Below are 25,373 nucleotides of genomic sequence, written 5' to 3'. Positions count from 1 at the left end.
CACAAGTTGTCTCTTGCACAATTTTACTTTACCTGTAACTTCTGCAGGTAGTTCAATTTTATAAAACATGGCTAAGGTTTGCAAAGAGCAGAGGCAAACTTCCACGGCATTTCCCTTTTCCAACAGAGATCCATAAGCTCAGGTTCCTGTATTTTCCAGGAGCTGTCTGCAGGTGTTTGGAGAAGCAGCCATATCTGCATTTTACACCCTCTCAAGGAACACAGACCTGTTTAATACTTTGAATTTAATTAAAGGGAGCAGTAAAGGCCTCGTCTGCAGAACCTGAACACGAGAACATGTGGGCTGAGTCTCCAAGAATGACCCAATTCTTCCCTAACATTATTAAATTTGAATTTTGTTTCTTATTAAACTCAGAGCAACTCCAAAGACTTTGGGGGATTCTCTCAGACATGCCAGTGCCAAACAAAGTACAGTCTACAGAAGAGCTTCAAAGGTGCCTCATGAACAGAACATGAAATCAATCTCTAAGCTGCAATCTAAGCAAAAGAAGATGAACTTTTCTATTGTAGAAAAGTGAATTAATTAAACCCCTCTTTTATTATCATTTGGGACGATGACTGAAACGTTCAGTAGAATAAGCTCCAACAGGATGCTGCTGATAAAAGGCTCTTTATCCTGATCCTGCCTGAACTCAGCAGAAATCCAACCCCAACAGGACAAAAGGAGACCATCAGTGATGTAAAGGACAAACTGCCTGAGGTGAACAAACTGGTGTGGACTGTCCAGCCTGGCCTTGGACACTGCCAGGGATCTCCTCCTGAAGGAAAGAGTGGAATATTTGCTCAGGAAGCTCTGCTGCTTCCAGATGAAGTTGATTCAGGTTTCCCTGTACTTGCAAACCAACCAAAACCCACTTAGAATATTTTAGGAGAATAACTTATTTCTTTTCTCACTAAACCAAAGGTGCAAAACATGTTTTGACAATTTTCCTTATGACAGCCAGCACACTCCATGCATTCCAGCAACAACAGAACATTTTGAAGGGCTGGTTTTCCACTACTGAAATAAATTCTGACCTATAATTGTATTTTATTTTCCTCCCCAACTTCGTTCTGGCAGAAATCAGAAGGGAAAGAAGTAAATCCCTCCCAAATAAGGAGTCATTTATCACGTTCTAACAAGAACACTCCCACATTAACAACAGGATTAGAGACGGATATTCAGCTCTGGAATTGCTTTTCCCTACCTACAGCCCCAGCGTGCAGGCAACAAAAGCAACTTAAGTTGAGAGATGTTTTTTAATTACACATCCACACTTAAATGAGAACTCATCTCTCCTTGGAAAAAGCAATTAAATCCAAACCAAGATTAAAATCAGTGGTTTAAAACACGCCAAAGTGAAATTCAGCTCCTAGGCTGCAGGGGCAGGACAGGGAATGTTCTTGGGAAGGGGCTGGTGCTCCAAGAGCTCAGCTCAGCCTTCCTACACCATTCCAACAAAATGCATGGACATCCCATGATTCACATCTTTTTTTCCACATTTTTCCTCCCCTCTGGGCAGTAACAACAGGACCAAGCAGAATCTTTTTTCCAGGTTCTGATGTTCAGGTTCATGGCCAGACACACCCAGGATTTCCCATCCCAGCCCTGGAGATCCAGGGATCTGTCCCAAGGAGAAGTAAAGTCAAACCAACCAAGGCAAAGCAGCTTTCAGATGGATTAAAATAAAAAATAAATATTAAGGAAGAATAAAAAACCTAAAATCAATGCACAGGCTACTGCAAAACCTCGATGAAATGGCAGGGAGTGGAACTAAATGTTTTTAAGGCCCTTCCCAGCCCAAACCATTGTGTGATTCTATGATTAAAGTATCATAGAATTCAAACATTTCTGTATTTTTGTATCTTACAGTACCACTTAGATATACTAAAAATACCAAAAAAAAAGGGAAAACTACCAAAACATCCCAATTATTCCCAGGGTGCATCTTGGTGCATCTTTAGATCTCAAAACGAGTGAAATGTTTTATTCTACTGCAATACAAGTGTCATTATTTGGGAATTACTTTTCCTGATATAATTTCCATGCATTTAAAACCATCCAAAGTTATTTTTTTAGGGCATAGCACTTGAAACCCCAGCAGAAAATCAACCAACCCTGAGTTATGGCAGAGCCTACAACACTCATCCTACTCTTGACATTTGGCAAAAATGGGATTTGTAACTTCTCTTGATATGGCTGAAAAATACTCATCATCTGTTGGGGAGGTAATTTTAAGCATTATTTTTAAAATGCTTTAAAAATACCTCAGAAAAGCTACTTAGAGCAAGACAAAATGTTTTTCAGAACCAAGGAAATAGCTCTGATTAGGTTGTCCCTGTAAGTAAATGTGAGGTATATGGACAATTTCTGCATAAGGAGAGCACAAACATTACCCAAAGTCATTAACTGCTAGGCAGGAATTAATATGTTTACAATTCAAGCCAAGTGATAAATATGAATATATAAAAGGCAAATACTCATTGCATCCCTGTGAATTATTAAAACTCTTTCTTTCCTTAATAAATGGAAAAATTAACATGTACAAGCATTCTGCTTTTTCCAGTTACTGGATTTTTTTTTCTAGGCAGGAATCTTATCCTTGTAACTTTTGCTAACACCTGAAATTTAATAAAAAAAAAATGTAAAAAGGCCAAACAAAAAAAATATATATACTTTAAAGTTCAAGTCTGTTAAGCTATACTTTTATGAAAAACCCCACATCATGAAGCACCTGTTAAAGGAGCTCCTATGGAATATCAAGGCCAGGTTGGATGAGCTTTGGAGCTACCTGGGATCATGGCAGGGGTGGGACTCAGAGCTCCTTAAGGTCCTTCCAACCCAAGCCATGCTGGGGTTCTACAATGAGAAGAGCGAGGGCTTTGTCCTCTCTTCCCCCCAAGACTCGGCGTCCCTTGTCCCAGCCACCAAAGACATCTGTGACATGATGTGTCAGCTGCCATGATGCCACCACCTGTCCTTTTGTCACCACCTTCAGGCCCTGGAGCTCTCCCACAAGACATCAAGTCCCTCATTAGATAATCAGTTGCTGCAGATCTTATTTTATCCTGGTAATTGATATGAAATAACGAAATTATGCCTCCAAACAAAGCCTGGTAGCTCACCACTCCAGCTCATCGTCCTGAGGACAAGCTGAGCTCAGATAAAGCCCTGGTGATGTTTCCAGGCTTCAATGAAAGCTTTGATTTCCATCACCTCACAGAGAAGTAAAACAATTCCATAAATAAATGGAGTCTCCACAGCTTGAGGAGAACATCACAGATGGCAGGAGGGATGAGAAGGGCCACCAAAGCGACAACCTGGGGAAGAGAAGGCTCCAAGGAGAACTTCTTGTGGCCTTCAATATTTAAATAGGGCTTGGAAGAAAGATGGAGAGAGACTTTTATCTTCCCACTGCCAGAGGGCAGAGTTAAATGGGATTTTGGGAAGGAATTTCTCCCTGTGAGGGTGGGCAGGCCCTGGCACAGGGTGCCCAGAGCAGCTGGGGCTGCCCCTGGATCCCTGGCAGTGCCCAAGGCCAGGCTGGAGCAGCCTGGGATAACGGAAGGTGGAAAGGGATGAGCCTTTATGTCCCTTCAACCCAACCACTCTGACAAGGGATGGAGAAGTTTCCTCCTGAGAAGGGGTCACAGCGTGGATGGATTAACATTTTCCTGAGGTTTCCAAACCCCCAGCAGTGGGGATGAAAGGAGTGCACAGCCGTGCTCACCAGTTTCACTGTGTTAGAACCAGGAGGCAGCAGCTGAAGCCAACAGGAGATTAATTTCAAACAAATATGAGATGGGACTTTTAATCCTGGCATTTATTTTTCTCTCCCAAGGAGTGATGGGAGTTGTGCCATGGGGACAGGCAGCAAAGGCAGCTCCACAAGGGAATGCACAAAGTCAGCAGAAGGAAAGTTTGAAGACAAGGAACAGCCCCTCCACCTCCCAACTTCCCCATGCAGGCTTGGACACAAGGCTGCTGAGAAGGGATACACTAAAATTTAGTGTGGATACACTAAAATTATTAGGGCACTGCTTTGAATTCCCAGAAGTAAATTGATAAAGTGCCACATTACTATCAAATTATAACTTTACTTCTGGGTTTTCAAAGATTTCATCCTTTTCCTCCCCAACAGCTCTTCCAGTTATGGGGCTTTTCAAAAATGCTGATGGACACCCCTTGGATATAAAGCAGCTGCTAATTATGCTCCTCAACCACTGCTAAGTATTAATATTTAAAGTCCTGAACTTGTTTAAAAATTGAAGAAAATAAAAATGTGGTGCTGCTTTGAATAGTTTTTAATTCAGTGTCCCCAGGCCACAAAGGACAGAGCCATTTCTCCTGCATTGTGTTTTGAAGTGCCACAGACCGAGGATTAAGAAGGAATTCACGTGGCCTCTGCTGTCAATTGTAAACTCATTTAATGTAATTATCAGAATAATTACCATACTTTTCAGAACACAACTTTTTGAAATATGTTGAGCTTTTAGGATTTCCAGACTTCTCAAAATAACTTCTGTTCCTTTCTTAAGGTAAAACTCAGTCACAGACATTTTTATAAATAAAAGAACTGGGTCTTTGCGCAGTAGACCGAGGATTAAGAAGGAATGCACGTGGGCTCTGCTGGCAATTGTAAACTCATTTAATGTAATTATCAGGCTTCCCATACTTTTCAGAACACAACTCTTTGAAATATGTTGAGCTTTTAGGATTTCCAGACTTCTCAAAATAACTTCTGTTCCTTTCTTAAGGTAAAACTCAGTCACAGACATTTTTATAAATAAAAGAACTGGGTCTTTGCGCAGTCAATCAGGAATTTAGCGTACTCTTGTTTGCACAAGGCAAGTTTCTAGGTCATTTTATTTAGAAAAAATAAGTAAGGGAGGAGAAGCTCTTAATTGTGAGCATATGGCTAAATTTTAGGTGCCCATGATGCTGCAAACTGCCTCTTTATATCCCGTTTTTATTCACTGCCATCATATTTCCCTGTCATGTATCAAAGTTATTAAGAGCAATTTTATTTTGGCACCTGCTTGGGGATTTTAGAAACTACACTAAAGAGTTCATTTCTGAACATTATGGCCAAAATACTTAATTTTGGTTTAGAGCACCAATAGAAATGATGAGTTTAATTCTATTTGCACTGTTCATTATTTCCCTTTTCCATAATTTTGTAGGATTTTCATTTTTGACTTGTTTAACACATTTAATTTCAGCTTGGTTTTTTCTGTTGAGCATTTTTCTGTTATGCTTTAGGATCAGGCTTCTCCCTGGGCTTCTAACTTGAAGGCAACATGCAAAAGCACATAAAAGTCTGTATTTTTATGCTATGTTCAAATTTTTAATAGTTCAATATTTCAAATGAGAAAACCTTCCTGAGGCTTTGGGAGTTTACATTACTTTATAACATTGAATGTTCTCCACTTTGACAGAAAAGTTGCATTAAATCCTCCATCTAATGAAATCAATGTTGTATAAATAATATATTATTCCACCAAAGAGCAAATAGGAATCAGATGCAAGCATCCCCATTATTTGTTGGATTTGCCTTTTTTCTGCCCATAATTTGAGTTTGAAGATGGAATTCATGCTCATCCCACATTTCATTAGGTGCTTAAATCTGAAACCATTTGTCTAAAGGCAATCAAAAGTATGACCAGATTTGCTGTATTTTATTTTTAAGCAGGGCAGGATTTTTTCCCTTTGCTATAAAGCAGTCAGAGAGAAAACCCTGGAATTTGGTAAGGTCATAAAATAAATGAGATAAAGCAAAATATTAACAAAGTTGTCAGAATGTTCCTTTAAAAACATCCCCACACACTTCCAGTTTTCCTCAAGACATCTTAACAAGGATGTAATTTCCCATTTGCTCTCAGTGAGCAAATCAAACAGGGTGATTTATTATTCAGATGGGCACAAAGGATTTCTGAAATGCAAAAAGAAGGGCTCTAAAAGCACAAGTCATCAGTAATGACGACAGCCTGAACTGCCTTTCAAATATGAACAAAATGCAGCCATTTAGGGGCTCATACATCACGCTCTCCCAGACCCTCATTTATTTCCCAACTGTACAGGCTGCATGAAAATGGAACCAGAATCTGGCATCTACTGAGAACATCTTTATCAGGGAAGTGATTGCACACCATGGGAGAGCAGATCAAAATCCCCACCCTTGGAAGAACAACCAAGGCTTTCCAATCACCACTTTAGTTCCCTTCCCAAAAACATCTGTGTGGTGAAGAGAAACTCTTCTGAACTATAAACACAGTGAAAATATGACAAAAACTCCCACTCCTATCCCAAGAAAATTCAGATTTTCTTGATAAACATCTCCAGCAATTTGGGCTCCTGATGAGACAGCATTCAACTGGAACCCAAAATCTCAGCTTTAGCTGGTGAGATCTGCTGTTCTATTTTTCTTCCAATGATCTGTACAATGGGAAATTGAGAGAGAGAGCTAAATCCTGCTCGTTCTTATCCCAACGAAGCACAGAAATAACCATCAGAGCTAACGAGGTTACTCAGCATTTTTCTTCTCCGAGCAGAAAACCCACAAAGAGCAGTTCCCTCAATCAGCTGTTTAATATTTCAGCTGTGCACAGGTATTATGGGTATTAGACACATATTCTTAAATCCACTTTATCTTCAAAATGTTCCTTTAAGTAAAGAGATGTGGAATTAGCACTTTATGCATAAAGAACTGACATCAGCATAGGCTCAAATGAAATTTCCAAGCTCATGTAAAAGACTTATTATGGAGCAAGACACTACAGCAAATCTCCTAAATTTCTGCCAAACGTGACTCCAAGAGACCTTTTTCCTCTGCATCACAGCCAAGCAGAAAATATCCTCCCCCAAAGCAAGGAGCACCTCCAAGGAGGGGACTGCATGAGGACCTGTTTGAAATTCCAGCCAAGTTTGCCTTCACCTCGGCTGGAGCAGAGGAGCATATTTAACATGCTTCCAGTTCTGTTCCAATGGCAGGTTGGAGGAAATAAATTAATTACCAATTTAGCCCAGAATGCCAGGCAGTTATCATCTAAAGGCATGGAAATAACCACCTTATTAATGGGAATTAAGGTTCAGCAATGTAGCAATACTTGGTTTTAGCAAAGACTGAATGGCAGCATTGGTCCCAAGTGACGACAGAGAGAAAAGGCACAACTTTGTCCACAGCTCTGCTTCAATTCAAGTGAACTTCACCCTTTTTTCATCTCCAACACATGTGGGAAGTTCTGCCATAAATCAGCCTTGTCCTATGGAATTCATATCCCTGGGAACCCAGCTCAGGCATGTCATGTTGGGACTTAAATTATGCTTCCTAATATAATTTACTTAACATAGATCTGCAAATCCCCCTGGTGCTGGTTTATCATCCTCCTTCCCCACACTGGTGGTCACCAAACACCTGCCAGGTCACCCAGGCTCTGGCTGCCACACGCTTTTCCCTGAGCTGCATCTGAGCTTTCCTCCACAAGAACTTCACAGACTGTTCCAGGAAATTACATTTTAGTGTTCCACTGTCGGACCTGCATGTTCTAGAGGAGCATAATCCTACAAAGCAGCTGCTCTGCAAAACAATCCCCCTAGACAGCATTTCCTGGGGCAGTCCTTGAGCCAAAGCCTGAGTGTGGGGAGGACATGCCAGGCTGACCCTCCCACAGTCACCCAGATGTGTCCTCAGAATCTGAATGTAAGGAAAAAAGTCAGGTAAAACCTGAAGTCTGTAACAGCAGGCTGTGTGTGATGAAAATTTCTGAATACACACACAGGTGCCTCAGTGAATTTATGATGCAATTAGCAGTGAGGGAGAAAGGCCCCTCACTGTACATCTCCACAGAAAATGCCACCAAAACTCCATCTCACTGCTCTGCAGCTCCTGCTTTTCTCACTGCCCCAGAATTCCAAGGCAGGACTTCCACCTGCACAGGTCACTGCAGCCCCAAGCAGTGCTCACTCCTCCCTGACAGACACAGGGAGAAAAGGCCAGTCTGGGAAGGTAGGACACTCCATGAGAGAGAAATACATTTATAACCTAAAACAACTACAATTAATTGTCTCATTTCTCTTTGCACCCTCTCAGGTTAAAGACCAACCCCTCTCTCCCCTCTCAAGCATCTCTTCAATGCCAGATTTCATTATGCAACAGTCATGCTCAGAATTTTTAAAGGCTAAAATATTGACAAATGGGGTGATGAAGCATTTCCAATTTCCCAGTGTATTTACTTCTTTGTGCTGTTACAGTAACATGAAGCATGATAATCACAAAACACTTCATTTTTCACAAACCCTCATTTAAAAAATCCCTGTATACACCAATGGTGTCAGCAGTTACACATGAATCTGGTCCACATCAGAAAGTACTTTTAAATTCCCTAAAAATCTCCACAAGATGCTGTACAGTTTATAAGTGGGGCATATGCATAATGCTGTGCAAGACTAATCAGCCTTGAGACAACAGCTTCTAAATATCATTATGGAGAAGACAAGAATGATGTTTAACTGCTGCTTCTGTCAGACAGATTCTCCTTTCAAGTCACTCAGGATATCAAGTTATAGTATTTCCTTCCAGTAATCATGGGCTGGATAAACTCACATTTTCAGCTTGTGAAAAAGCAAGAGCATCTCCTACCACTGATCTGCTGGCTCTGAGGAAGTAGCCTGTGTTATTTCAGACGTGCTCACCCTACCATGTAATTTTACCCACGTCTGTATCCAGGCTGCAGCCAAAAACCACATTTATTTTCGTAGAGAGAAATCCACAAAGGACCTGGAATACAGCAAGTCAGCACTGCTGGAAAGAAAAATAGAAAGAAAAAAAGCCAACAGCATGGTGGTTGCTGTTGCATCAATAAGCAGGTCGATATTGAAGTTCTTTGGGAAAAAAAATCTGATAGAATAACATGAGAAATGCAGAATGTGATCAAAGCTGTGTCACAGCCCCTAGCCCAGGGCAGAGCAGCAGGTGATGAGAAGGGCACTCTCGTTCAGGGATGGGCAGCAGGGATAAGGAGCAGAGGGAAGAGGGCAGCGGCAGTACCTGCACAGGTAGCAGGCAGGCAGAGCAGCGGAGCTGCCCTCTGCCGACAGCCTGCTTTGCTGAACACTGCTCTCATCCGCTCCTGCACAGCCACACCGCGGCTTAACCGGCCGGGCTCTGCGTGCTCCCTCCCCACGGAGCCCCGGGTGACACGGAGCCCCGGTGACACGGAGCTCCCCGGGTGACACGGAGCCCCGGGTGACACGGAGCCCTCCGGAGCCCCGCGGCTCTCCTGCCCAGCCCAGCCCCAGCCCAGCCCCAGCCCGGGCCGGCAGCCCCGCGGTGCCCCGGCCGCTGCGGCAGCACCGTGCTGCAAGGGGCTGCTCCAGCTCATTGACTCCAAAATACACCCAGGACTGGAGCCAGCGCTCCTGCTGCATCGTGTCCGTGGCTGCCCGGGCTCACCCGGCGCCCAGCTCGGCTGGCCCTGCCTGCTGTGCCGTGGGGGTCGTGCTTTGATCACACTTTGGGCTGGTCCAGCCGCGCTCATCTGCCGTGTCAAATCAGGGGTCGCTTCAGAAACCCCCAAAATCAATAACCCTCATTGACATCCATGGTGAAGGCAGTGCTGTCACAGTGGAACCTGCTGGCACCTGGGCTAGGGGACTTTCCTGCTGGAAAGTATTTATTGAACAGCAAAACTCCTGGGAACCTGCGAATGAAGCACGGACCCGACGCTTCCCAGCTCGGACCAATTCTCGTGCCTCTCATGTAATTTTCTGTCTAGGACACAGGTAAAATACACACGACCTATTTAACTTCCAACTTTTTTCTTTTTTTTTAAGTGAAAAGCATCACTGCTAAACCCTCTGGAAAATGAGAGAAAAGGAGGAAAGATGTGATTCAAGTTTTACGCAGATTATCACGTTTATCAATCTCTGCCAAATTGCTTCGCTCCGAACTCGCGTCCATTTTACACAAGGTTTAAAAGCAAATGGGAGCAGCTACTCCTTTAGCACCTTACACACTCTCCCTCCCAATAAAAGGCAGCCGTGTAGCTTTAACCCAGCGCTTCGCTGAAATTCCCAATGGATCAGCATCACCCACTCTGCGGCTGCTCCATCGCTCCCGTAGCGCCGCTGGAAACCGGGCTGCGCGGAGACGGCGTGCACGGCTCTGTTACTAATGAACCCCCGCGCAGGGGAAACCAGAGCAATAAGGAGAGCTCCTCAGCCCGCCTGCGAGCGGCACCTCCGCACTTCTGCCCTCCCTGTGCGCGGCCGCCGACCGGCCGAGGGGCCCCCCCGACAGCGAGCCCCCGCCGCAGCCCATGAGGGCAGCGGGGGAGCGCGGCGGCGGCGGCGGCTGCGGCTCCTCCGGCGGCTCGGCGGCTCCGCGGCAGATGCGCCCCGGCGCCCAGGCTCTGACGCCCAGCTCGCCCCGGCGGCTGGAGGGAGATGCTCGCCCAGACCGCCGCTTCTGCGTGAGGAAGCACAAGGTAAGGCGCTGACCGACCCCAAAAAATTCCCCGTCCGCTGGTTCTGCCGGTGGAAAACTTCGTAGGGATGAGGAGAACGGCTGGCGCTGAGCGCCAGCGTTATGCAATAGCGTATCTGCCTGCCTGCGAACAGCTCCTGCATCCAATAACTTTCGTGACAGATAAGGAGAGAATATCCCGATACGCGACTTTCTTCTAGAAAAATACCAGCGTTTCTTTGCCTGCTCCCCTTCCAGCGGTGCCTGGGAGGGGAGAGGGGTAGCTGGAGGATTTTTGGAGGATGCACGAAGTGCTTTGGCTTTTCACATGGCTGATGGCGAGGAACTACCGCTGCTTATTAACTTCAGCCGTCCTAATGAAGTGTCCGTACAGCGGCGATGGAGGAACACGGGATGTGTTCATCCCTGAACTTGCAGTACGGCACTTCATTAAAAGCCCAACCAACCCAAAAATCCTCCTCGGGGACTGAAGCTGCCGCTATTCAGTGAAGTGTGCTGGGTTCTCCCGATTTAACACACCCGCGTCCCCATCACCATCACCGACCGCACAGAAATCGGGGATGCCGTGGAAACGCCGTAGGAAAACGGGACAAAAGGGAGCAGGGAACCATCCCCAAAGTCACAGTCCTTGCATCCTTCAAGGCATCCCGAGCTTCCCGCTCTGCAATTCCGTCGTGCCTCCCTCGCTAGTAAAAACCCTGTGCCGTGACCTCCGCGCCTGTTAATGCCGTGTTTACGGGGAGTCACGGCAGCGAGGGGATGCAGGACTGCAGTTCCATGGGATCTGCCCGGGGAGGCGGGGGGGCTCCGGCAAAACAGGGCCAGCTTGCACTGCTGGGAGCGGGGAATATATTCCCTGCTTATGTCACCGTCTCCCGAGGGCTCTGTCCCAAGGGAGCTGTGCCCCCCTCTCAGCCGAGAGTCGGAATAGGGAATGGAGCGCTTTGCTTTGACCTTGTGTGTCTAAGCAGCTTAAAATCCTGCACAGAGGAGAATTTAACTCATTAGGGCTCCAAGATCTGTTTTTCCCAGCCTCGGAGAATCGTTTCTTTTTCCCCCAGCTGAATGCTGGCAAGTGCTAAGGGAAGGCAAACCAGTAACAGGTCACGTCTGATATAAACTGGGAATTTATTCCCTCCTCTTAAGTGCTAGATCGTGCTTGGATTTACCGGGCTGCCAGGAATGCTGCATGTATCAAGGTTAATATCTGGCTTCTAGATGGAAAAACTCCTAGCTAAAAATAAATAAATAAATAAATAAAAATAATCACATGATATGCAACTATGTCCTAGCCATGGACTGGGATTAATTTAATGTCAAATTCCAAGCCAACAGACCAACAGTAAAACTAGGAAATCAGGGAGAGGAATGGATCTCCTCACTCTTGGTGTGATGCCTCTTGGTGCTCCACCAGCCTGCTCATGCCTGGCTGTCTGGACTACGATCTGCTCCCTCCGAGTACAAATAACAGTTCTAAGTTAAAAGCTGGGCTCTTCTCCTGGCATTAAAAATTCATATTTAGATGAAAATATCTCAGGGCTCAGGTATTACTAATTTATCACCTGGAGGGTGATATTCTGCTATACAGTGGTGGCATAGGGTCCCTGATTCCAGAAGAAATCCATAATGTAGATTGCTAATCCAGACACTCACACGGAATTGTTCTAATTCCAACAGTTCTAAAATAAAATTCCTGCCCCAGAGTTTAAGATGCTGTTGCATTGAAAGCAACCTCCCTTCACATGATGGGGAAAGCTGATACTAAATCAGCTTCTTTTAGGGCCTTTTTGGTAAGGATGTCATGATGCCCTTGATGAAAAATGTTTGTTCTTTAGGACTCCGTCATTATTAATGGTGTGTGTTTTTAACGAGATGCTCGAGATAATTCTAATCCTGGATGGAATCAGGGCTTTTCCCTGGGACTGACACATAAAAATCAAGCTGGGCAGGAGCACCATGAGAGAAAGTGTTCAGTTCCTTATCAAGAGGGCCAGCACTTAGCATTCAATGCACCCTGGTATTAACTGAGCTCACAAAAAAAGGAGCTCATAGGATCCTCACTGCTTTTCCCCCAGTTAACCACTGCACTGACAGAGCATTTCTGCATGAGGGACACACACTGCATATTCTATATTCTAATCTAGATATAATTAACTCAGCAAAAAGAGTGGTAAGTTCAGTGCAGAGGAGCAGAGGGAAGGGGAACGTGGTGAAGGAGCCCAGGAGTGCCCAAGTGCCGAGTCACGGAGCGTGTGTCACCTCCCAGACCAGACACCACTGGCCACCACCAGGACACTGCCTGGGAACCCAAACACCCAAACCCAGCCAGGGATTGTGCAGAAGGCAAGGACATACCAACACTAATGCTTGCTTCTGCAGGATTTAAAAGCCAACTTAGCCATGCCATGCCTTTGCCGTGACTGATGGGGAAACCAGTCAGGGAAACCTGTGAGCTTGCCAAAAATCCCTGCTAAAATGTAAGGATACCTCCACAGAGCTCTTGAGCTGTGATGTCTGAAGGCCATTCCTTATCTGAGCACAGGACAGGGAGAACTAGGGATGTATAGTCCCATAATTCATGCCCACTTGAAGAAATGACAGCAAATCTAGAATATCTAAGCCCATAAAAAATTCACGTGATTATCTGAACTAGCTATTAATAAAAAGCTCTTATATTCTACTTTATGACAGGCACGGTTTAAAGAACTGCTGAAAATTTGTCTGAGATATTAAAAAACATGTAAGCAACAAATCTATTTTATAGCTCAGTACTCCCCTGTATTTTAACTAATCAGTTTGCAAATTAAATAGGCTTTCTGAAAATGAAATCATGAGCATATTTTAAGGAAAAATAATCTCAGAGTGCTAAATTCAGTGGGAGCTCCACATTCAGCCTCCTGAAAACTAGTGCTTGCTTAGAAAATTCTGAATAACCTCTGAACACACACAGGTACGACTCCCTGGGTATTGACACTCGATTTTAAATTATTATTGACCACACAGAAATTTGCTCAGAGCATTCTCTTATTGTAGCGGCACATCCCCATCTGAAGGCTGTTTACTCCAATTTTACTACATTCAGGCAGAAAAGTGATCCCTTAATACTCCTGAAGCAGTTCACCCTGTTCATGCTTTTGCATGAAATACTGCTGAAAACTGCTTCCCTTTAAGTATCCCAGCCCAAGTCTCCCAGGCGAAGAGAACTGCATGTAAAAATAACAATTCAGTGATCAATCAGCAACATTTGGTGTCCTCTTTGCGTTTTCCTCCCCCTTTAGTGGCACAAGACACCAAGCCTGATTTTACTCCAGTTTATCCAGCTAAATCCACTGGGTTTGATACAGAGCAGTGTAGAGAAGTAAGGGCCATTTTCAAAGTCTGAATTAAACAGACTGAAGACCTTCAAGTCTTGCTATGTTTAGGTGCAGATCCAAACTTCTAAATCATAACAACAGATTTTTGTCCTGGCAGGGAAGTGCTGTAGCACTACCGTGTCCCTCTCCCCAGAGCTGCTGATTTCTGGTCTCAGACTCAGCCCATATCAAAAATAGTTATTAAGCATCTCAAAAACCCCAGCTTTAACTCGTGTTTGTGACATCCATGGGCAGGAAAAGCAGGTTGCTGCTGTTATTTTTGCCTGCCCATGATTGCTGGAGCAAGCCTATAAATAAAGCCCACGTAGTTACCGAATTAAACCAGTTTAAAAACAAAAGCACAGGAAGCTCTTTCCATCTGGTCTGAGCGAGCAGGAATTGTCACAAGCTCACCAAAAAAAAGGAGTTACTTGTTTTGTGCTCTTGCCCACCTTCCCTGCTTGTTTTACAGCTGCCCTTTTCTCCTCTTCCATTTTTTTTCCCCCAATTCTCATGTCAAGATTGTGATCCCATTGCAAATGACTTTTTAAAAACTGGAACAGGGGCTTTCTGATGCCCAAGACAAACCTATTTAAGCAGGTGTGTGAATTCAGGACTGTATTTTAAAAGTCCATAACACAAGTAGTTTTGGTCTGGTTGGTTACTTTCTGGGAGAAGGAAGAAGAGGGAATTCAGTAAAAACCTTAATTTTGGTGTATTTATCTATGAATAAGCACAAAATCTACAACAAGCCCGAAGTCTCCTTCCAACCATTAGTGATTTGTTGTTCCTACCCATTTTGTTATTATATTCATTATTCTCTCTTGCAAATAGAGAAGAGAAATGAATGAGGAGATATCCACGAGTACAGAAATTTAACTTGTGGATCAGCTGAATACATTTCTGTGTATCAAGGCCATCGGCAAATAAAACACAGCGATATCTCTACGGAGCTGACAAAGAGACAGATAAAACATCCCACTGCTGGAGAGAGTAATTCAGCAGAAATTATGCTTGAACTGCCTGCTCACAGTGATAACACTGATCCCTTCTGGAGACTGAGCCTAAACTGCTGAATTCCAGAGGAATCCGTGTGTTTTTGATGAGCAAGTTGGTGAGAAGAACGTGGTACATTCCTGAATTAACAATTTGTAATAAAAGCACTCAAAGCCACAAGAAATCTGGTGGCCAGCTATGGTGCCTTCCCCAGCCAAAAAATATCCTTGAGAGGGTCTTTAATTATTACTTTAATAAACTTCTTAATCATCCCTATCACAAACAACCCATCCCAAAGTCCAGAATCACACAGTGCTTTGGGTTGGAAGGGCATTAAGGATCATCTCATTCCAACCCCTGCAATGGGCAGGGACACCAGATTTATTCTGAAATCCTATTCCACATTATGCCAGGTCCACAACACCTGGGAGCAATGTACTCACCAGCTCCACACTGTATTTGCTTCCCTCTTCATTCCCCACGTAGCTCTTCCCACATGGCACCAAAACTGTGTCCCCTGCAATGAGCAATTTCCATCAGCCCTCTCCCAGAGTCCTGCTGTTTGATGAGAACCTGGGATTTGGGGAGTTTAAGAGAACTTCCCCTCACACAAGACTTTGGCTCTTCCTTCCCAGGATTCCAAAAGCACCTTAGATCCAGCTTTGAGGAAGCTTTTCAGCTTTAGGGACTGTAATTCCCCTCAGCAACCGAAGCTTTTTGCTCTACTAGAACTCTTTTTTGGGTAACTAATGGGAATTATTGCACAATGCTCTAGCAGGAATCAGACTGATCTGTGCAATTTCCCCAACACCAGCATGCTCAGATCCACCTGTACACAGATAATTCAGAATTGCAGCAGAACCAGAACCTGCCTGAAACCAGAAACTTCAGGAATGTGCTCCTCAAGGTGACAAATGACACAGCTCTTACTTCATGGCAACTGCTGCCAGCAGCGGAGTGCAGAAACGCATCTAGACAGATCCTATTCCCAAATTAACATCCTGCTAATGATGTCAGGTTTTAGACCTAAATTACCCAGCTGAGTTGTTCAACAACACTTTGCACCCTCCCAAGCTTGTCTGCCTGGAACCCTGATCCAGTCAGGAAGAGCTGACAAGGCTCTGATGCCTCACAAGCACAGACCCCAGGAATGTCACTGTCATCTCCCATCTGCAGGGATCACCTGCACTCCCAAAGAATGCTCTGATCTGCAGAGCAAAATTAAGGATGCAGGATCAAACCTGGAGCTGGGACCTGCTTATCTGCTCTTTGCTCTTCACCCAATGCTTGAAAATGTCTGATGAAGGAACAAAACCAGCTGCAGTTCCTGGAGGTCTCACAGTCTGATCATCTCTGAGAGTGTCCCAGGCCAGGCTGGACAGGGCTTGGAGCAACCTGGGACAGTGGAAGGTGTCCCTGCTCATGGCAGGGGTGGAATGAGATGATCTTTAAGGTCTTTTCCAACCCAAACCATTCCATGATTCTGTGTTCTCAGCATTCAGATCCTGCTGTGCAGAGCTCTGACAGTTTTACAACCCTGTTGGTCAAAGCTAAAGAGCAGCACTGCTTTTTCCCTGTCATTTGCCTGCTTTTTTTTCCCCTTAAACACCCACAAAACCTATTGATGTCAACTAAGAACAATTAAACTTAGTATTCAACAGTAATGCCAATAAGGAACTGCCTTAAACCCTTGTTTTTAACAACCTGCCCTTTAAATTATTTACCAGAAAGTCCCATAAAAATGAAAAACCTCCCAGTGCAAGTCCTGTGGCTTTTGGACTCCTGCAATCCAGGAGAGTGTGAGCAGAACTATTAGGGATTCTCCTAGCAACCCCTCCTCAGCAGCATCCTGCTCTTCTTCCTCCCTCTGGAGCAGGGACAAAACCTTGCCCAGATTTTAATGAAAAAACCAAAATAATGCTAAAGAAACCTTCCCTGCTCTCATCCTGAGAGCCAGAGCTGCAGAGCACAGGGAGAAAAATCAGCATCGCTCTCCTCACAGTGGCATTATTTTTCCCAGTCCACTAAATCCCAGCAAATGTTTGAGATCAGAACACTCTGAATTCACAGGGAGTATCTTGTGACACTGTGTTTGTTCCCCTGGGAAGTTAATAGTTATTAACTCACCCTATAAGTCCACACTGGTTTTAGTGCAAGTGCAAATCTCCTGTTAATGGTGCTATTCCTTGCAAAATTCTGTTATGGGGAAGAGAACCCTTATTTTCCAGAATTTTATCACATTGAACGGATTCATTTTAATTTTATGCACGGAACAATATAGGAAGCAACAAAACCTAAGTATTATTAAAATTTGTGCTCCAAAAGCATAGTAGAGATGTCAAAATTAAAGAAAATTGCCTCTATCAGCTTCATTCAGGGAAACTGGCTTGGTTTGTAAGGAAAATTTTAAGTAGTTTATCCTCCAGTAGATTCCTGTTTTATCTAAAAGTCTCCAGGCTTATTAAATCGTACATTTTATTTGTTGCCACTTAGTTCTGAAGCTGAAGCTCACAAGAGCATTTAAAGGCATTTATTGGGTATCTCAGCCATAAGCTATGACTTTATACATCATTCTCACAGAGCCTGCCAATGGATGGGAGGGGGAAAAGACAAATCCAATGCCACAGGATCCTGATAATTCCAAAGGAAGACTTCCAAGGCACTTGGAAATGCAGCAGTAAGGATGACTTGGGTTTTGAGCAATAAATAAGGAAGTTCAAGAGAGACAAAATTCAAGTTCAGCGCCGCAGGGTTTCAAAACAGAGTTAAAAAAAATACTGGTTTGACATTTAGCAGCACTGCTAAGTCTGTTATTCTACATGAACGACTCTGTGATGAAATAAAGACAGGCTGGGCTACCCCAGCAGTTTTCATAATAATCCTCTCATCAGTATTTTTATATCCTCTAAAAACGGGCAATACCTGCAATCCTCAGATTTATCTGGAAGTCAGAATTTCTCCTCAGTCCTTCTGTATTAAAATTTCCTCCAAAATTTCCTAACACAGGCAAAGTTTCAGCAAACACCTTTTGTAATTAATAACTGCCTACAGATAATTCATATTTTCCAGTGTTTTTATCATGACAGTCTTCTTTACTGGACATTACATTTAGGATGATACTAAATAATTTTAAGTTTCTAACATGACACTGACAGATAATTAACAATTAGATTCCTTTGAAAAGAATAAAAATACTCACTTAATGAAGTCAAAATGTATGGGATATTCAGAATTAACATTAGGTTTCTATACTGGATTTGTTTCTACGAAGTAAATCTGAGTTTCTTTCTGCTCTTTATTTTTAACAGTATAATTGGATAAATATTCCATGGATACACTTATGACTTATAGACATCAAATAGTTTTTGACAAGTAAGTGGTTTAAGGTGGTATTTAGGCATGTAAAATTTTATCTGAGGCAGTAGAGATTTCTCAGGAGAATGTCCAGCCTGGAAATATCCAGAAGCCTAAAGATGCTGCAGATCACTTCCCACTTTCCATGCAAAAAGCCAATTATTTGCAATTCCCTGCATTATTTTAAGCCAATCCATCCATGCACAAAGTCCTGTGTGCTCTGAATACGTGCACAGATGTTTCCAGCTGCATCTCCAAAGCCTTCACTTGCTCTGGAAACCCAAGGACTGAAATCTGTGCCTTTCATCTGCATTTGGAACCTGCTAAATTTAAGCCCACTCTGCGTATTAACACATCCTGAATCTGCTTCTGTGTCATAAAACTGACAGGGATAAAATGGAAATTGCAAGGTGAGTTCCAAATCTCCTCTCCCCTCATTAACCAATCAGTCTGGAAATTCCACACTGTAATTCTCCTCCCAGAGCAGTGACTCTGCAGAGTTTGGGATGCAGAGTGAAGGTCCTGCAAAGATTTGTGCCACCTAACTGGTGGTTTCCATTATTACCCAAAGATTTTATACCCACTCAAAGCTTCTCTGTGCATCACTTTTTAGTTGTTATTATTATTATTATTATTATTTAATAGTTTATTTCCATATTCAGACATAGAGGGATGTTGCTTAAGGGTAATCAGCCTCAAGTTTATAAACAAATCATGGCTAAAAACTGAGAAACTAAGCTTGTGATTACTTAAATATTTAGTTTAGCAAATCAGCTCTTTGTTTGGAGTAAGTACAGATAAAAAGTTGAACTCTATTATCTGCATGTAATTGGCATCTGCAACTAAAATTCAAATTCAAAGGCTTTATTACCCCCCTGACAGCATGAGCCATAAACTGAGCAACTCCAGCTCAGTAGTTTCCTCAAGTATCCAAAAACCCTGCAGAGACGACGCTGTGGCAGTGCCTAAATAAGCCAGAATAGGAGGCAAGGCTTTGTCCAAACCAAAAACGAAACCAAACAGGAAATATTTTAACAACTCTTCCCTGTGAAATGTTTAACTCACAATTGACTCTTTCCTCAACTCTTCTTTTATCAGCTGAGCACAGAGAGTTCCCTCAGAGACGCGAGGATCCGAGCAAGGCTTCAAAAAAAAAAATCAACTTCTTTTGGTTGTTGTCATTCTTAATCACAGATATCTCTAAAATTGTTACTCCCAACTACTAGTGGGAATAAAAAACTCTGGATCAGCTAAATCAATCAGGCCTGTGCAGTTGGGAAAGGGAACAAGCAATTTGGTGAAGAATCAATTTATTGGCTATTAAAGACATGCTCAAAATTAACTGCAGAATGAAGTTTCCCATTTATCTACTCTGGAGGATATCTCCAGATTCCTGCTTTCAGCTGGGTTGTGGACTCCATGAATTCCATGGGAAGTCATCCCAAACAAACCCAGCCATCCTGCAGCCCCCAAAAACGATGGGCTTCAAGGTAAAATAATCTGAAAATTGAGACAAGTCACAGACACTAATGAAATATCAAGCCAATACTTGAAAATAAATTGCATGTTAATGGATCCTGCTGTCAAATAACCAAGTTCCCAAAAACTCACTTTGACAGCTCCAAGGAATCCTAAGAGATGGTGACTTTCAGAGCTAACAGCCAATTTTTGTAACCTTTTTGGGTAAAAATGTGGCTTTTTCAGACACAGTCACTGAATATTTCACATCTCTGTGAATGCAACATTTCATTTTTGCCACAATTTCTTGGGAGCTCAGAAACTCCCACTGGCAGATTTGGAGCTAATGACTGTAATGGCTGTTGTGCTCTTGTATTTAGGGATTTTTGGTCAACTCATTCATTTGCTAGACTGTGGAAAATTTGCTTCCAGTAGTTCTGAAGTGCAGAGGTTTGGGGTTCAACAGCAGTTTTTACAATGGATTTTCATGTGGTCCAGCTGCAAGCTGAAGGACTGGGTTTGTATCTTAGCCAGCACTTTTTTCACTAAAACTTCCCAAATTCCAGCCCTAGACAGACAAAAAGATGGATGGCCCTACCTGCTCTGTTTGCAGAATGTCTCTCAAATAAAGGCATATCTTCACTCACAAACACAATTACAATTAAAATACAGCACAAAGCAGCCAGGAGAGGACCCTGATGTTCCCCCATGACCATCTCCTTATTTAGGTTTCAACTGGAACAAAAAATTCCTGACATTCAGATGTAGTTGATTTGTTCCCCTCAAAATCTGTCCCTGTTTGTACCTCATATTTTAAGGGCACAGGGATAACTGACCTTACCCCCCTACCCTGCTTTTATCTTCAGACTCCCCCTTAGAACTTCCATTTTATTCTCTCTTTTCCCCCAAAACAGGGACTTGGTCACCTTGGTATCAGATCTTAGGCTTGTATGTACAAAATATCCAGCTGAAAACTGGGATCTGGCAATCTCAGATTCCATTATTTGAGTGGTTTTGTCCTGAATTTTCTCTTCTTTTTGCTTCTTCTACAGACTTTGCACTACACCAGTCACAGAAAAATTTCTTCCTCTTCTCCAACGACTGCTGCTCCCTCACCACTCCCTGAGCATCACAGACACAAAAGTCAGACACAAAAAGGAAAACTAGGAGGATTCTGCAATATTTCAGTTCCTTCTTCACAAATTACCAGGGCCAGGGAATTAAAACATGAAAAAAAAACATTAAGTAATGACACGTTTTCATGAGATTTTTTGACCCAGAAGTCCAACCTTGGACTCTGTGCCATGCACATCTGTGTGTGTCTTTAGGGAAGTGTTCCTTTTACTTTTAAACCTCATAAACATTCAGTTTTCTATTGGAAATTATTTCCCCATTAAGTTTCCTTACTTTAAATATAGACTAGTCAAGGATTCATTCCCTTGTGCCCCTGAGTTAGCTTGCTAAAACAGATGCTATTATGGCACTTAACTCTTCAAGAATTTCACATATTTTATTAAATAGACAAAGGAATTTTAATTAAAAACATATTTCAAGTACACCTGAAAGTCCCTTTACTTGTTTTACATTGTACTCCCGAGTCCCTCTGAGGGTTTCAGCAGGAGATATATGCAGAATGTTTGGATTAAGTGGGAATTTGGTAATTCAGCAAGTCTCAGGGAGAAATTTGCACAACAGGAAAGTAAAAATTACAACTTCAAATGAGGTGTAAAAATGAAATCTTAATTATGCAGCTACTCCAGATCTCCTATGATCTGTACAACCACTGGGGTTTGGGGGTTTTTTGGATAGATGCTGTGTTAAGCTGTTGGCATCTTCTCCTCCTTGAGGAGGAGCTTATATTTCAATGGCAGATTAAGCAATTTCTGTGATTCATCACAGGTTTGGAGGTTTTTAGTGCTTCAAGATTTTTTGGGATAAGCAGCTGTATCATAAAGGCACATTACTGCTTCTAGGAAAAGATGAGTTGTTTTGCATTTGAAGCAAAAGCTTAATTGATGCACTGCTGACTTCCTCCAAAACTTCACTAATTCATAAATTTTACACACCCAGCATTACCAACCAGTTGCTAATAATAATTAATCTGCATTTAGTTTTAGTCACGTGGATTTTTTTAATAAAAATCCAAATAATGACACCTCTAATGATCAATTAATTCCTTGCAAAGAACGCTGAATACATTACACAGCAGAAATGTATTTGGTAAGCAAGCACACTCTAAAAATCATGCCAGTTGGACACTTCTTGCTACTAAACATTTGCATTGAAGGAGAATTAAGGGTGGGCAGAGCTCTCAACTTTTCTTCACTTGGTTTTCAATTTCCCTGTAGTTTTTACTAAGTATCAGGTAAATTCAGAGGACTGGCTTCCTGGGAGCACATATTCCTGAAGGAAATTGCTTCCTGGGAAGCCTTGGCATGATAGCCACTGTCCTATCCTGGGAAAACAGTTGTGGAAAAACTTCTGGGAACGGGAAATCTCCTCTCTGAGGAGCAGGTACTCATAACAGATCAAGATAAAACATGATTAAGATCCAAATCTCTAGAAAATCACCAAGGGCTGCGACTCGGCGGAATCGAGCGCATCGGTTGCGAGTCACATCCACTTCAGTGGGATCACAGGAACGTGGCTTAAATATTGCAAAAACCTCAGGGGAAAAAGTAACATTTCTGTTGTAACTTGAGGTTTTTTTGCACTGTTTTTGGCTGCAGGCATCATGGTGAGTAAGGAGCCCAGCAAATGCTTACTCACCGCCTCGGACAGCGACGTCGAGCCCGCGGCTTCCCTGGCGCTGGAGATGAAATACGCGCTGGATCCCAACCGGCAGATCAAGAAACGGAACAAAGCCCTCCAGGTGAGGTTTAAGGATATCTGTGAGGCCCAGAACGAGCAGAGGGACAAGCAGCTCTCCACCTCCTCCTCGCAGGACCCCGACAAGAAGGAGGCCAAGGCCATCTCCTACAAGACGGCCTATCGCAAGTACATGACAGTGCCCGCCCGCAGGTCCATCCCCAACGTCACCAAGAGCACAGGAGTCCAGACTTCCCCTGATCTCAAAAAGTGCTACCAGACCTTCCCTCTGGACCGGAAAAAAGGGAATATTCTGAAAAGCGCCGCGACTGTGGACACGTTACCGAGCGAGAACAACGGGTTCCTGATTGAGGTGAAGGACAGGGAGGGCCGGGGCTCGGGCGAGGCCGCGGCGTGGGGCAGGAAGGCCGGCAGCCTGCAGACGGCCGAGTTCATCTCCCACATCTCCGAGCGCGCCGCGCACGACAACGGCACCGAGGCCTGGAAAAGCAGCGATTTGCACAGTTCTCCCAAAGAGCCTCCTCCTCCACCCAACTTGGCCGAGCCCGGCGAGGAGGGGCCGGCGCGGCCGCCCAGCCGGGGCAGAGGGGCGGCAGCGCGGCTGGGGAGCGACGAGGCCGCCCAGCCCCTCCACGGGAGGGTCTTCAAGACAGAAGTGGCCACGGTTTACCTGCCGGCCTCGCAGCCCGACCTGCCCGGCCTGGGCGACTGGGGGCCGTGCCCCGAGGAGGACGACAAGAGGACGGTGCAGCTGAACGGGGTGCAGCCCCCGGCCGGAGATGCCCGAGCGTGCGCGGCGCGGTCGCAGTGCCCGGCCCCCGAATGTAGTGACCAGAGCCTGCAGGTCAACGTGGCGCCCATGGAGGAGAGCCAGCCCTGCCGGACGGCCGTGGCCGTGAGCCAGGAATGCCAACAAATCGTGCCTCACACCGAAGTTGTGGACTTGAAAGCGCAGCTTCAGATGATGGAGAACCTGATCAGCTCTAGTCAGGAGACCATCAAAGTGTTGTTGGGTGTTATACAGGAGCTAGAGAAGGGAGAAGCTCACAGGGAAGGGTGAGTAGAAGCTTTTTTAATGAGTATGAGCTGATTGAAATGTCTTTTCCACCTTGAGTTTGCTGATGCCAACGCATCCCTGCTGCCGCGCACGTGGTGCTCCTCACACGGAGTTTTGCTGCTTTAGGAGAAACATTCAGATTGCTATCTGCCAATCCCAGGGTGTAATTAAGTAATTATTTAACGAAGGGCCCATAATACATCTTCTTGTGCCTTTTCTAAGGAGCACAGAACGAGCTGCTCTCCAAACAGGATTAGCGAGGATGTTTTCACATCAGCAACTTGCATTAGCCATAATTCCTCACACGGCATGAAAAGCAGCAGCCAAACCTTAATTCTGTAAGAGACTTACCTTTTTAAGATTAAGGGATATTATTACAACTCCTAATGTAATTCCCTTAATGGCATATGAGTCTCATCTGGTTTCCTTTCACCTGAATTTTTCATGGTATTTTTATCAGAAGGAAATGAAACGAAAACTTAGAATATCAAAGTCTTCTTCATAATTTTCACACAGCCCCAAACACAACAAACCCAAGCAGAAAGAAACTAAACTGTGTTTATCCCTGGCTTTCATTATTTAAATTAACCATAAGGCATTAAAAGTATTGAAACTGTAACTCAGTACAACCTTCAGTCTTTACCTGGACAGTTCAACCCATCTTTTATCATCTTAACAAATATTTTGCAGACTGAATAGCCTTAGTTCACTCATCTTTATTCACTGAACATACCTCAAAATGTATGTGTGCTGTTTGTGTGTTTTGAAATTCTTCTGTAGTTAAATCATAATTTGCCAGAAAAGATCAGGACTTTAAAATTTAAAAACCAGCAACTCATTCAACTTGAAGCAGCACCTGCTTTTGTTTGAGTCAGAAATGTATATCTTTAATTTAAATTTCTTTAGGAATGCAGGAATCATGTGAATCCTTAAACTCAACATGTTTGGCATTAAAAAGTCATCTTAATTGGATCCTGCTGTCAACATGGCCGTTGTTAGTTTATTTTACAGCTGGTTATATTATTATTTATATCCTTATCAATTATCAATATCAAGGACCTTATCAAGTCCTGGATAATCACACTGGGACGTTTCTTGGCCTGCCTGAAAGCCACACAGGTTTCAATGAACTGAAAGATCTTTTCCAACCAAAACAATTCTATAATTCAGGTTTTTTTTTAAATTATTACTCAAAAAAAAAAAAACTCCACTGATTTTCTTAACTTAGAGAAACTGCAAGAGCTTTGGCAAGAAGTGCCAAGCTGCTTTTCAAATCACAAAACACAGACAACTATTTCATCATCATCATCATAACTCATTACCCGCTCGTGGAGAGCCCTGAGTGCACAAACATCCACACCAGCCCCAGAGCCACCTGCTATAAATATTCTGCTTCCTCCACACAATTACAGATCCAGATTTTATCCCTTCCCAAAGACAGCACAGCCACAGGTGCAACAAACACAGACTTTTTATTGCCCTGACAGAGCAGAGCTGTTTGCAGCCAGCGTTAGCAGTGGATCCCTGCCCTTGGCACAAAACAGATCTTGGCCAAACTATCCAGGATTGTCTTCAGATAATTCCTCTGCAGCTGTCAGCCTTACAAAGCTGTATTAGCCCTAAAATGGTGAAATTATCCATAAATCCCAGTTTAGAGTATCTTTACACCTCTTAGACTCGTGCACTGGAGTTTACAAGACTCCATCTGACCAAGAAGAGCCCATTTATCAGCACTGCTCTACACTTGGAGCCACTTTCAGCTGCTCCTGCGCGTGCCCCAGACCTGCTCCCTCCATTCTGGGCACGGAGGGTGTCAGGATGGAGAAGGAAGGAGGGAGATGCA

The 25,373-nt window shown here is 43.7% G+C and overlaps 2 protein-coding genes across 3 annotated transcripts in view; one reads left to right on the top strand and one right to left on the bottom strand.

The window, feature by feature from the left end:
• DOCK1 (dedicator of cytokinesis 1) overlaps nucleotides 1-25,373 on the bottom strand; it is a 265,150-nt gene that overhangs the window by 125,346 nt on the left and 114,431 nt on the right. The window lies entirely within an intron of this gene.
• The window catches only part of INSYN2A (inhibitory synaptic factor 2A), a 40,597-nt gene continuing 25,503 nt past the window's right edge, over nucleotides 10,280-25,373 (top strand). Inside the window, exons 1-2 of the mRNA XM_039731354.1 lie at nucleotides 10,280-10,484; nucleotides 22,374-23,529. Of these exons, the coding sequence (XP_039587288.1) occupies nucleotides 22,379-23,529 (1,151 nt within the window). The 5' untranslated portion in view covers nucleotides 10,280-10,484; nucleotides 22,374-22,378. The remainder of the gene's footprint in view (nucleotides 10,485-22,373; nucleotides 23,530-25,373) is intronic.

Source organism: Passer montanus, unplaced genomic scaffold, assembly GCF_014805655.1.
Source record: "Passer montanus isolate IOZ18808 unplaced genomic scaffold, ASM1480565v1 scaffold77, whole genome shotgun sequence".
In the NCBI taxonomy this organism is placed as follows: Eukaryota; Metazoa; Chordata; class Aves; order Passeriformes; family Passeridae; genus Passer; species Passer montanus.
Note: the sequence above shows the minus strand (reverse complement) of the source record. Positions and strands in the feature narration are given on the sequence as shown.